The sequence below is a fragment of the Dasypus novemcinctus genome, chromosome 3, assembly GCF_030445035.2.
Source record: "Dasypus novemcinctus isolate mDasNov1 chromosome 3, mDasNov1.1.hap2, whole genome shotgun sequence".
NCBI classification, from domain to species: Eukaryota; Metazoa; Chordata; class Mammalia; order Cingulata; family Dasypodidae; genus Dasypus; species Dasypus novemcinctus.
This window is the reverse complement of record NC_080675.1, coordinates 115,493,560-115,507,117: the sequence shown is the minus strand read 5'-3', so window position 1 is coordinate 115,507,117 and position 13,558 is coordinate 115,493,560. Positions and strand designations below refer to the sequence as shown.

Here is a 13,558-nt window from a genome sequence, read left to right as displayed (position 1 = left end):
AGTGGTCACCAGCCTGGTGTCCAGCCCGATCCACACAGCCCTGGCCTGTGGGGCCCCTGGCTCAGCGCCGTCTTCATGAGCTTGTTCACCTTCAGACAGAGCAGGCTGAGGAGACTGCAGAGGGAGCCAGCCTCACACGAGGGGCTGTGCCGGCCGAACCCACATCACTTCACCCCCACAGCAGCAACTCCTGGGAGGCGGGAGGCAGGGGCTTCGTGGCCTGCCTTCCTTCCGGGGGCAGGCCTTTCGTATTATTTTCTCATTTAATCCTCATACCAGCCCTGGGGGGTAGGGGGTAGGTTATTATATTCTCTGTTTTGTAGATAAAAAGATTGAAGTTCCAGGAGGCTAAAATTCACACAGCCCTGAGTGAGAGATCTCGACTTTGAACTCAAGTCACTTGCTTGCCCTAGGCGCCCTATGGGGAACAGAGCCCCCAGGAGACTGCGTTTGCGGAGAGGGTGGGAGCGGTGACCTCACTGGGCTCCAGGTGCCCTGGCCCTCCCTCACCTCCCAGGGCTCCAGCTCAGGATTTCCTCAGCACTCCTGAGCAAGGAGAATAGTTTGGGAGCCTTTACTCTTGTCATTAAGTAGAGCCACTTTAGTGATATGCTACCAAGCATTTGCCTTAATGTTGCTACAAGGAGAGCTGAAATAAGCCGGAGCCCTTGGCATAATAAATACTGATGATTTCTATTAACAGAGCGGCAATTACTGGGCCCAGGGAATCTGGGGCACAGGGCCCTGGGGAGGCCAGAAGAAGAAGAATCATCTTGATAATTAAAAGAGAGCAGAACACTTCAGCTGGGCTCTGTTCTCCTGGGCTGATTAAGAAGCTGCTGCTCTTCCCGTGCACACCGATGGTTTCTTTCCACTCAGAACAGCCTTGTCTGGCTCTGGGACCAGGAGCAGATCCTCAGTGGGGCACCACAGGGCTCCTTTACGAGCTGGCTTGCAACACTGCCCACACCCTGCACCCACACAAGGCTGCCCTGTGCCCTGTGCCTCTCCCCTCAACCCCCAGCTCCCACAGGAGCCAGGAACAGGTGGAGGAAGAGAATGAGCAAGCCGCTGGGGCCCACTGTTGCATCTGTCCCCCAGCGCTGACACCGCCACAGCCTCAGGAGCCAGCATTTTAGTGCATCCAGCCGACCCTGAGATGAGCCATTTGCCCTGCGTCTCCTGCAGGCCCACTGTGGCCACACACAGGCCTCTCCTGGCCCCTTCCAGTGGGGCTGCCCTCTTGGGGTTCGTGGAGTTGTCGTGACTGTCATAGCCTGCGCTCAGCTTTATTTTTATGAGTGGCTGATTTGGATGGAGCCATTTACTAAGAGCCTGCCAGCACCAGGCACTTAAACACGTTTTCTCACTTAACCTTTACAACAACACTGCTAAGAAAATAACCTTTTAGCTGTTTTAAGATAAGGACACTGAGCCCCCGAGACCTAACTAAAGTGACCAAGTTTACTGGTAAGGCCTTTACTGGAACTCAACCCCAGAGTTGTCTGACTCTCAAGACTGTGCTCTTCCAGTTATCCTAGTGCTACCTTCTGGAGCAACGGCATTTATTTAGTAACAAAGCTGGACTCGCTGCCAATCCTGATACAGAAAGTACAAAATGCCTATAAGATACTAAAATCATCACAGAAAAATGTAATATAAATTCACCAGTGTCTCACCAGGAGAAAATTGATTTAAGCAGGATCTAGGTTAGCTCAACCATAGAAATAACATTACAGTGTTCATTCCTTTGCCCGTAAAATAAGGTCATTACTTTCATAATCTTGTCACCAAGCCTCCTCTCTAAGAAATTCTCCTGACCCCCCTTTTGAAGAGTTGCCTCTGACAGCAGAGAAACAGAACCAGATGAGTGCTGCCCCTCCTGCATCCTCAGGTCGGCCCCTCTTGGCTGCACTGTGGGGAGGGTGTTGGATTTTCTGCTGAAATGAAGAACTTGACCAAAGCCACTAAGATGACATACTCCATTTTGAGCCCTCATGGAGGAGCTCCTCGTTTCCACTCGTTTCTTGTGGCCATATTCAAGTATGCTAAACTAGATGATTTTCATGACTGAGTCATTATTAATGTAAAGGTTCCCAGCTGTGCACTCTTTCGGGTATGGGCAGTTGTGTCTGGAAAAGCATGTGGAATCATCTTCCCAAGGATTTTTAAGAAATTTAAGAGGGAAGTGGAGGTGGCTCAAGCAATTTAACTCTTGCCTACCACATGGGAAGTCCCTGGTGCAGTTCCTGGTGCCTCCTAAAGAAGACAGCGAGCTTGCATGATGGGCAGGCATGGCAAGCTGACGCAAGATGATGCAACAAGAGACATGAGAGGAAGAACATAATGAGAGATACAACAAAGCAGGGAAGAGAGGTGGCTTAAGCAATGAGGTGCCTCCCTCCCACATGAGAGGCCCCAGGTTTGGTTCCTGGTACCTCCTAAAGAAACAAGGAAGACAAGAGACACAGCAAGTGCAAACAATGAGGGTGGGGGAGAGATAGATAGATAGATAGATAGATAGATAGATAGATAGATAGATAGATAGATAGATAGATAGATAGATATAAATAGATAGATCTTCAAAGAGAAATAAAAAAGAATCGTAGAGATTTCATCTACTCAGATTGAATTTGTGTAAGTCCTGCCTCAGAGAGTAAATCAAATGACTCTGAGAGGCCCAACTACCAAGAAGGCGGAGTCCTGATTTCCTCCCACCCAGAACGTCCTCAGGGTCAGTGGCAGACAGAACCTACTTGTCTCTAAAAGTGGCACCTGTGGGGGCTGGGCAAAGGCAGCCAGGGACCCCTACTTCCAAGAACCAGTCAGTGCTGTGATTTCCAAAAACCCTTTTCTGAGCAGAATGGTGCTCTTTGTGTGAATTTGATGGTGTTGAATAAGTGCAGATTAAGTTTGATAGTGAGTTCCAAATGAACTTATGAATGACTTAGTGAAAATCCATCCCCTCTCGAAGAAAACACCTTGGCCATGTCCTGGCAGGAAGGCATTTAGACCACCTCCCTGAAATCAGATTCAAGTGTTCAAGGTAAGTATTATCCCTATTTTACAAATGAGGAAACGCCTTTGGAAAAGTGGAGTCAGAGCAAAGAAACAGCTGGGACCCCAAACCAAGGCTAGGGCTCTTTCTGTAAGGATGAAAAATTGAAAACAATTTATTTCACAACTATAGAAGTAAACTAGACTCTTTTGACTGTTTTCTGACATAGAGGGGCCTGGCAATGTCTGCTGTGTAGCTGTCAAGGTCCAAGTTTTTATTCCACCTCCCAGTCCTGTGGGCACTGATCCCATCAGGACGGGAAGGAGACAGGAAAGAATGAGAGACTCCAGCTGGTAAGATCTGAGGAACAGGTTACTACCTGGTGCCGCTTGTCGCCTTGTCCTCTTTTCCTTCTCCTTTTGTCATGTAACTTATTTTGCACACAAATCCCAAGGGGAAGCTCACAATAAGAATGCCATGTTAGATAGAAGAAACTGGGCGAATTCCAGAGATAGTGTCAGTGTGGCTGCCTGTTTGTATTTTCATGCCAGTGCAGATGTGAGATTTCTCACTACAATTCCAAGTCCTACTCCTCACGGGTTGCTGAACCTCTGGTGCCAGAGACAAGAGCATACATTCTAGCTGTCCTCCAGCCCTTATGCACGCTTAACTGCTGGAATCTTACAGCACCTTTCATCTGAAACATGAAAGTCTGGGAAATTGCTCTCTTCATATGCAAGGTATTTACATGTTAGAACGATGCAACTTCTCGTTGGGGTTGATTCCAAACTTGCTCCCTGTTCAAATCAGCCATTCTGGTCAGGAAAGTCTGTTCTCCTCTCCCTCCAACGCTTGCCTCCACTCAGAGCCCACCCTGACACGGGTGAGTCTGGGCAGCCTGGCCAGCACCGCCCACCTATTGCGAGGACCCTCTCTTCCCTTCGCTCTGGCCACAAGGAGGCTGTTACCAGGAGACACTGGTGGATCTCTACCTACGTCACAGCTTCCGCTGACTCCGTGCCCTTCTGCTCACTTCAGACAATCAACAAGCAAAAAATGAAAACACCAACTCAGGGTTGCCGATGTGGCTCAGTGGTTGAGAGCCGACCTCCCACATATGAGGTCCTGGGTTCAATCTCGGTGCCAGTACCTCAAAAAAAAAAAAAGGCAGCAGCAGGAGGCCCTTCCCTGCCTTCCCCACTCCTTTTTCCCATTATTTCAAGCTGTACCCTGCTGCACATCCTACCCTTTATTTCTGTCCTCCCCACCAATCCTTCCTTCCAGGCCTTTCCTCTATGTCAGACAGCATTGTAAGATACCTCCCCCACCTCTGCCCCTTGTGCCCTCCCTTTTGCTCAGGTGTGCACTTCCCCAGTGCAGCCAAACTGGCCCCTCTGGCCTCCCTCCTTGTCCTGAACATTCATCTGATAACCTTCCCCGCAGCCTGTCCTGTACCAGCACGGTAAGGTGAGGTTCCCAGCCCCGTGTCTCCTTCCGGCCTGCATGGTGAGCGAGGTGCCCACCCTCCCACCCAAGGCAGGCTGCCCCGAGAGGAAAGCCTTCCTTTAGCCAGAGGCAGCCCTGCCCTAGTCCACAGCTCTGCCAAGGCTGCCAGTTAAGCCCCGGTGCCCCTGGCAGGAATGAAGTTTGTGTGCAGTACCTGGTGCTCAGATATTAATCACCACCACCAAGCACTGCTGGGAGGCAGGAGGAAATCCAGCCCCGTGGCTTTGCAGTACCTCCAGGTTATTTTTAAAACAGCTTTTTGCAGTGCCCCAGGGTTGGATGGCACTGTGCTTGCTTCTAAGCGTCTGGGTCGCAACAGACCCTGAGGAGAGGACAATAATAATAAATATATTTATTGGCAATGTTTGCAAAACACATCCTTGGTTTATTCATGGTCCAAGATGCTCATGCTTGTAACCCTGACTCTATGGTACATTTTCTAGGCAAAACTGTATTTTGCCTCAAGGCAAGGCTCCTGAGGCCCCGGCTGCTCAGAGGAACAATCAGGCTGAAAAGCCATGCCCAGGAGGCAAACCGGAAGGTGGGGGTGACCTGGAGAGCTGGACTCCAGGGTGATCTGGCCCAACCCAGGGCCTCACTCCCAAGCCTCGTCTTGACAGGTGATGGGGTGGCCCCGGCTGTTGGGTCAGGCACTGCAAGGCTCGTGACAGCTGTTTCACTTGACCAGTTACTTCTTACTGTTTCTTCACCCAAATTTTCCTGAGGGAGCCCAGGGTCGAAAGGCAGTACCTGTCATTCTCTCTTTCTATAAAAATATAACATCTCACTGAGATATAATTCACTTAAAATTCACCTTAAAATTCACCCTTTTAAAGTGTGCAATTCAGTGATTTTTAGTATACACAGAGTCGTTCAACCATCACCACTATCTAATTTTATTTTATTTTTTAAAGATTCATTTTATTTCTCTCCCCTTCCCCCTCCCCCGCCCCAGTTGTCTGTTCTGTGTGTCCATTTGCTGCGTGTTCTTCATGTCCACTTCTGTTGTCAGCAGCATGGGATTCTGTGTTTCTTTTGTTGTTGTTGTTGCATCATCTTGCTGTGTCAGCTCTCCGTGTGTGCGGTGCCATTCCTGGGCAGGCTGCACTTTCTTTCGCGCTGGGCGGCTCTCCTTACGGGGTGCACTCCTTGCATGTGGGGCTCCCCTACGCGGGGGACACCCCTGCATGGCATGGCACTCCTTGCACACATCAGCACTGCGCATGGGCCAGCTCCACACGGTTCAAGGAGGCCCAGGGTTTGAACCGCGGACCTCCCATGTGGTAGACGGACGCCCTAACCACTGGGCCAAGTCCACTTCCCCACTATCTAATTTTAGAACATTTTCTTCACCCTGAAAAAGAAACCCTGTAGCCATGAGCAGTCACTCTCCAGTCCCCTTCCCCCAACAATCTACTTTTTGTCTCTATGAATTTGCCTGTTAAAATAGAACCATACTGTATTTGTGGCCTTTTGTAACTTAGCATAATGTCTTCAAGGTCATCCATGTTAAAGCATGTATCAGAACTTCACTCCTTTCTAATGTCAAATATTGTTCCATTCTTTAAATATACCACATTTTGTTTATCCATTGATGAACTCTTGGTGGTTGTTTTAGTTTTCTTAGCTGCTCAAAGTAGATACCATAAATGGGTTGCCTTTTAGCAGTGGGAATTTCTTTACTTATGGTTAGAGTCTGGGAAAATGTCCAAAAAAAGGCATCATGAAGGTGATGCTTTCTTTTTTTTTTTTTTTTTTTTAAGATTTTATTTTATTTCTCTCAACCTCCCTCCATTTCCCCCATTGCCTGCTCTCTGTGTCCATTCACTGTGTGTTCTTCTGTGTCTGCTTGTATGCTCATTAGGCAGCTCTGGGAATTGATCCTGGGACCTTCTGGAGTGGGAGAGAGGCGATTACTCTCTTGCACCACCTCAACTCCCTGTTCTGCTATGTGTTATTTTCTTTTCTTTGTGTCTCTTGTCATGTCATCTTGATGTGCCAGCTCTGTGAGTCGGCCGGCACTCCTGCGTGAGGTGGTTTTTCCCGCACGCGGCAGTAGTCCCATGCAGGGCGGCTCTCCTGCGTGGAGCCACATTCCCACATGGGCCAGCATTCTGTGTGGGCCAGCTCGCTGAGCATTGAACCCTGGACTTCCTATATGGTAGACAGGAGCCCAAATGGTTGAGCCACATCCATTTACCGAAGGCAAAGCTTTCTTCCCAAAAATTGGCTGCCAGCAACTCTTGGTACCTCTGTCCCATGGCAAGGCACAATGGTGGTATGTTCTGGTCTCTCCCTTTTCTTTCTCATCTTCTTGCTTTTAGCGTCTGGCTTCCATGGCTTTTCTTTGTCTGAATTTCATTCTCTTACAAAAGACTCCAGTGAGAAGATTAAGATGATTAAGACTCACTCTGAATGAGGTGTGTCACATCTTAAGTTAAGATTCTACTTACCAAAAGATCCTGCTTACAATGGGTCCACACACACAGGAATGAATTAATATTAAGAACATACTTTTCTGGGGTACATACAGCTTCCAATCACCAGTTTCCACATTTTTTGGCTAGTATGAATAATGTTGACATGAACACTCATGTACAAGTTTTTGTGTGGATGAACTGCTGGATCATATTTGTTACTCTATGTTTAACCTTTTGAGGAACTGCAAACTGTTTTCCAAAGTGGCTGCACCATTTACAATTCTACCAGCAATGTACAAGGGTTTGCCATCCGTCTTTGGTGTTTACAATAACCTACCAAGGTTGGTATCATTTTACTGTAGAATTTACAGATAAGGGCACTAAAGATAAATAACTTGACTGCTCTCACACAGCTGGCATGTGGCAAAGCTGAGACAAATGGTAGTTTTGTGATTCCAGAGGCAGTGACCTATTGCCAAGTATTCAAGCCTGGAAACAAGTGTGTTTCTCATCCTCCCACCTCCATGCCTGCATCACCCTGAGGAGAAGTCTTTCTGTGTTGCAGGATGTGTCAGGAAATGCTGCATTTCTGGCCTTCACTCCATTTGGGTTTGTTGTTCTGCAAGGAAATAAGAGGGTCCACTTCATTAAATGGTGAGTATCATTTCTAATCAAGGCTCTTTATACCTCACTGGCTAGGTAGGGGCCACAGTTCCCATGTCCTTTGTCTGTGAGCAGGTGGTTGTGGTTCTGAGCCTCTGCAAAGTCTTGTATTGGTAATAGTTACTGGTGAAGGTAGTGGTCTCTCTCTAGGGATCCCAAACTTCCAAACAGGTGTTCCTGAGAGCCAAGAGCCTCTCCAGAGAGAAAGGGTATGGGGAGGACAGAGGCCTGGGGCTAGAGTCAATGCCTCAGCAGCCAAGTTCCCATGAGCTGAGTCCTTGGAACCATCACCCACTGAGGGTCATAGTCAACCCTACTGAGCTGACTATACTGAGGCATCTCTGTGGATGGCCCGACACCCTTCCCCCTCTTATAACTGGAGAAGAGCTCACAGACAATGACCTTGGGGCAGATAGAAGTCCCTGGTTGCTTCTAGCAAGACTTCTCAGACCAACACCCATTTCCTCCATAGAAACTCAGATGTTGTCCTCTGTCTCCCTTCTAACCCCCTTTAGGACTTAAGTGTCCTCAGCCTCCAGGAGTCACACCTCACCCTTTCTTCTCTCCTCTCCTACTTTTAGCAGGCAAGAGCCACTGTCTCAGCTGTACCTCCTCTGAACTGTTTCCTCTCCTGCACCTACCTTTGACAGTCTGTTCTACTGGATGGCTCCTGGGAACTGAACAAGACTTGTGTTTGTTAACTGACATTCAGCAGTTCTAGAGACCCTTCTGTAGGCCCATGCAAACATCTTTCAGTCTCATAAGAACATATTTACATATTCTATTAAGCCCCAGTGATTTCTATACCTTCTTGGGCCTCAGGTTGCCAGGTCTAAGCTGGACAGTTCCTCCCAAGGGCTTAGACAGGTGGCTGCCCCTGGCCAAGCAGAACCGCAGCTGCGGATGCCTGTTCCCCAGACTTTGCCTTCTCCAGAAGTGCATAATAGGAATTTCGAGCACAGCTGCTTCCTGGTGAGCTCTCTGCTGGGAGTACTGTAGGGTATCTATCCTCCTATGCTCTCCCTCATCTGAACCTGTGGACAGACCCCCCTTCTGACCCATAGTGCTCTTTAGAAGAACAGCAATATGATGATCAACCAGAGTACTAGTAGGACTGCTCCTCAGGCATGAACATCCAGGCCCCATTCCCCAGGAAAAGTCACCTCACAAAGCAGCCTGTTACACTGGACTTCCGGTGTACACCCAACACCTTCATGCCCTAAGCTTTCTCAAGCTGACCCACTGCTCCTTCTGGGGAAGATGATGAGGGGTTGAAGTCTTGTCCAACAAAATAACCTTTCATTAAAAAGACAGTGAGCAAGTCCAGAACATAGCTCTCCTAATGATGAGCACTTGCTGCCTGGAGACAACTGGGTTATTTGATGTTCCATAGAGGGCCCACATCCTGGACCACATTTAGATTGGGGTACTGTCTCACGGGGTCCTGATAGGGGATGTGTTTAGATAGAAATAAGGAGGATATATCTGTTTCGGGGACTGCAGTCCCTAAATTCTCCCTCACCATCCAGGAGCCATGATACTCACCTGTTTCTCCCAGGCCCTCTTCATTTGGTGACTTCTCTCAAGTCCCACTTCTTCAGGAAGTCTTCTCTTCACTCTGTCCCAGCTTTATAATAATAGATGTAAACCCAATCACTTTCAAGATGCTTTACTTTCCTATCTTGCTTGTTGGTACCCATATGATCTTTGCCTGTCTATTAATCAGTTGGTATTTATTGTATCCTGTGTATGTATGAGAGATTGACTGATGGACTAAGAGGGAAGAAGCCAGGGAAGGAATACTGGGTGGCTTGTGTTAGCTCAGAACTGGTAATCAGGTATTGTGAACTCTCATCCTTACCTAGCCATGAATTCCAGGACCACAGAGAATGAGTGACCTTCCTCTATCAGACCCTGAGTATTATCCACCAGTACATTAGATACATGGTTCTCACTACCTTTCCGCTACTTCCTAGTATACTGAGGTAATCTCCCTAGAAATTACAAAGAGGAAGAAGCCAAATGAAGGAAGATGTGCATGACCAGATTTCCTTGGGGGGCCCAGCTGAGTAGAAAAATAAAGACTGTTCCTCCAGAGGCAGAGAGAGCCTGAGGCTCCAGAGGGCAGCTGTGAGTGTCAGCTGGAAAGGGAAAGAGGAATAACCCATGCTGAGGCCTAGTTCTCTGGCTCTTAGGGACATCCACCTAAGACCCCGTTAATCTTTCCATTTTGTAAATATAACCAAGGCTGCAAGCAGTGTGTGGAGTGAGGTCTGAGCCATGCCATGTACAGTAACCATGTCACTTCTGATTTGTGTCTGTCCCACGGGTGGTGTACCCCAGTATCCTGTTTGCCTCTTTTACTGCAGCCATTCACTGGGCTGGTGGCTTCAAGGATTTTTCTACAGTAACCCCTAAGTCCCTTTCCTGGTCAGTACGCTGCATGACTGTTCCATGTAATTTGTTCTCTCTCTTTGATATGTTGCCCTAATCCCTCCCTGAGATTGTCTGACATTCATTTGCATTAAACTGCATTTTCCATCCAGTGGCACAGTCACTTGAAAGAATCAACTCTCAGAACCTGGTTGCATTGTTTTTCATTATTTGCTGTATCTTGAACTTTGGCCTCATCAGCTACCTGTGGCATCTTAACATTTGACAGTCCCATCCAGATAATGCACCTGTGTTATGAACCAAATCCTGAAATGAGCCCAGACATGCAACCTAGATTCACTTTCCATGCAGAAGTTTCCCTGTTACAGCCACTGTTGATGAGCCCGAAATCCTCCTATCACCCTATTAGTCTAAGTATGATTGACTAGAAAACTATGGGTTGAATTGTTCCAACAACTGTTCTCTAAGGCCACTGCACTGCTGTCTTGTTTCAGTTCTGATTTGGGCTAAAATTGTGTTTGTGCCTGGAGCCCCCTCCAGTCTTGAGTGGCCTGTGCATCCACAAGCCTTAGCTGTGGACAAGCAGCCCACAAGGAGGTAACAGGCTCTCTTTGTGCTTCCAGGAATGAGGTGACCAAGCTGAAATTTGAAGGGAAGACTTTCTATTTATACGTAAGTCAGAAAGAGGTGAGTGCTGGCTTCCTTCTCTTCAGGGAAGAACGGGGCACTGGGGTTGTTCCTGGTAGCTGGAGCCAAGTCTAAGTGGTCTAGATAGAGATAAGCTACCTGCTTGCTAAGCCAAGACCACGGGCAAGACCTGGAGCTGGGGTGTGCAGGGCAGTTAGGCCAAGAAATCCCTACCTCCAGGAAATACAAAGATTCTTCTACTTCCATGACAAAATTCCAGACAAGAGTGCCATTTTTTAACCAAGAGCTCTCTTGATTTGTGCCAACTAAGATTTACTGATTGGACTTACCAAGTGTGAGTTTATGCACTGAACTGAGCTCTGCCCAGAAGGTCCTGCAGGCCTTCTCTTCTAAATAGCCAGCTGCTGGGCAGCCCCTTCCCCATCTGAAGACCCTCACTTAGAGTCTGTGGGGAGCCTTCAGACAGCTCAGGTCAGTAGTGGCCTATTTCACCCTTCACTTCTCTGTCCACACTCAGTTATTTCTATGTGGAATTTTTTGTAGGAAAAGAAAATTATTCTCACATATTTTGCTCCAACTCCAGAAGCCTGCAAGCACCTCTGGAAATGTGGAATTGAGAACCAGGCCTTCTACAAGTGAGTGGATACATATGATGGGGAGTGTCTTTATCAGAGCCAAAGATACAGGCTACTTTAGAGGAATGAAGAGCAGGGAGACTGACAACCTGAGAAAGGAGACATGAGATGATAAGGCTTAGCTCCCTTGTCACACTCAGACCCCTGGAAGTACAGAGTCAAGGTCTGGGATGAGTTTCAGTTGAGTTGCCCAAGGAGTCTGCCTTGGGGTGTCCTTGGGAAGCCCCCAGAGGCAGAGCAGTTCTGAGTAATTTCAAGGCATGACTTGGACCAAAAGAAATGCACGGGTACCAAATCGGTGAAGCCATTCTGAGCCAGGCAGGCTGGAATATGTTAGCTCTACAGAGGACCAAGTGCAACCCAGAGCAGGCTCCCTAGTGACAGGTCATAGCCCTAAGCTGGACCAAAACTGAGGTTGATAGTGGCCCTTCTTGGTGTATCACTGCCAGTGGAAGACAGGCCAAGTGCCCTGAAACCTGGGGCAGAGTAGCTTGAGAGGGCGAGAGCTTATCTGTTACTGAGAAGTCAGGTTGGGGCAAAGGCAAGATTGCTTAACAAAGGATTTTTCAAAGTATGTGAGGCTTTTGTGTTCAGTTTTCTTACATTATGAGTGGTTATAAAAACATTAGGGAGCAAGAAAATGGCCCATCAAGAAACTGGGGTGATATCAGATAAAGCATGTTCTTCTAAACTTCTTGGTCTTGTTTTAAAAATAGGATGTAATGGTTTTTGCTTTAACAAGCTGTATCTTAATCGAGTCAACACAAGACAAAGCCAGCAGTATATTCTGTCTGGGTGAGCCGTGCTGTCACCAGAGGCCCCTGCCAGGCCAGCTTCCTCCTGCAGCTGCCTGAAGGGTCCTGAAGAGCAGGATTGCTCTGGGCTGGGTGGGCGCTACCCACCTCCCCGGTGAGCAGACTCTGCTACCTGCTGGCTGCCATGGAAGGCCAGCCAGCAGAACCAGCCTCTCCTCCCAGTTTCCAAGGCCACAGCTCCAGAGGCTGTTTTTTTGGGCAGGCTTTCTGAACTGCTTAATAATTTCTAGGCATTTGATATCAGAATCAGGATGATCTGAATGGGCAGCCTGAATTCTAACTTGAACTGGCTTCTCTGGCATGGTCAAATTTCTTTCCTGTTCAGTTCCTGATGTCCAGTAAAAGCCAAGAAAACACTTCTTTTATTTTTGCTACTACCTTCCCTTTGCATGTGAGGACAGAGCCCAGGTTCATCCACGTGCATAAACCTGAAGATAAGCAACTTGAGATACAAACTTTAGGACTTGTGGGACCAAGGTGCAGCCCAGGAAGGATGGGGTCCCCTGGATCTCTCCAACAGAGAGAGAGGAAGACACTGACAGCCAGGGGCCGGGTATATTTGGAAATGTCTTTCTCTCTGCTAGAGTCTAACACAAATGGAAGCAACCCCTGCCCCCTGTATTTTCATGCCTCTAGCACCGTTTCTGAAGGCCTTTGTTTTCTCATGTGTATCATGAGGACAGAATTGTGCTTCTGAACCAGTGACCAAACTCAATTTCTGAGAGTCCCAAACCAAGCTAGTCCTGCCAGCACCCACAGTGTAAACTGAGGTTATTTTCCAATGTTTTCAGCAGACTACTTAACGAGTTTAAAAAGCCTCTAGCCTGGGTCAGACCCCTGGTTATGCCAAGTCTCTGGCAGCAGCCACTTTGGCCTCACTCTGACATCACTCACATGGTACAAGTCCCTGGCCCTACCTTTGTCCTAGTGCCTTGAAGGGAGCTGGGTCAGACTTGGAGAACATGCTCAGGCAGGAGGGTGAGTGGGCTCAGAGCCTCAAGGAGCCCCAAGACATATGGGCATGGTGTCTCCCTGGAAACACTGTTCCAGATTGTGGTGCAGCTCTCCAAATACTCACTGCCCACTCATGGCAAAGCTTTCGGAGCCAGATTAATTCCTGGCTGGATTAGCACTATAGGAACCCTGGGCGTGTTGCAGGGTAAGTCGGGTCTTGGGAGACCTCTCTTTGGGCAGCTCTGCCCAAGCTTCCTTTTCAAAATGTGAGAGTGCCACTGGGATCAGAGAAGTCACCCACGCAGACATTTTACAATGCCCGTGGACTTCCACTTAGACCAGCTGTGGGCAGTGTATCCACATCAGCATTCTGCAGCCTCTAAAATGAAAATAAGCATTCTGGGGGAAGGAGAGATGGTTCCAAGTTCAAATAAATCATGGAAATTTTATTAAAAGTTAAGCTAGTTTCTTCATTGCAGCACTTCCCAGAGCCTTCAATATGCTAATATACTTTAGGACTCTCCA

The 13,558-nt window shown here is 48.0% G+C and overlaps 1 protein-coding gene across 5 annotated transcripts in view; it reads left to right on the top strand.

Moving 5' to 3' along the window:
* FRMD5 (FERM domain containing 5) overlaps nt 1–13,558 on the top strand; it is a 334,032-nt gene that overhangs the window by 307,616 nt on the left and 12,858 nt on the right. For all 5 annotated transcript variants that reach the window (XM_058294089.2, XM_058294088.2, XM_004466749.5 and 2 more), the window contains exons 8-10: nt 7,490–7,578; nt 10,605–10,668; nt 11,173–11,264. In XM_058294089.2, the coding sequence (XP_058150072.1) occupies nt 7,490–7,578; nt 10,605–10,668; nt 11,173–11,264 (245 nt within the window). The remainder of the gene's footprint in view (nt 1–7,489; nt 7,579–10,604; nt 10,669–11,172; nt 11,265–13,558) is intronic.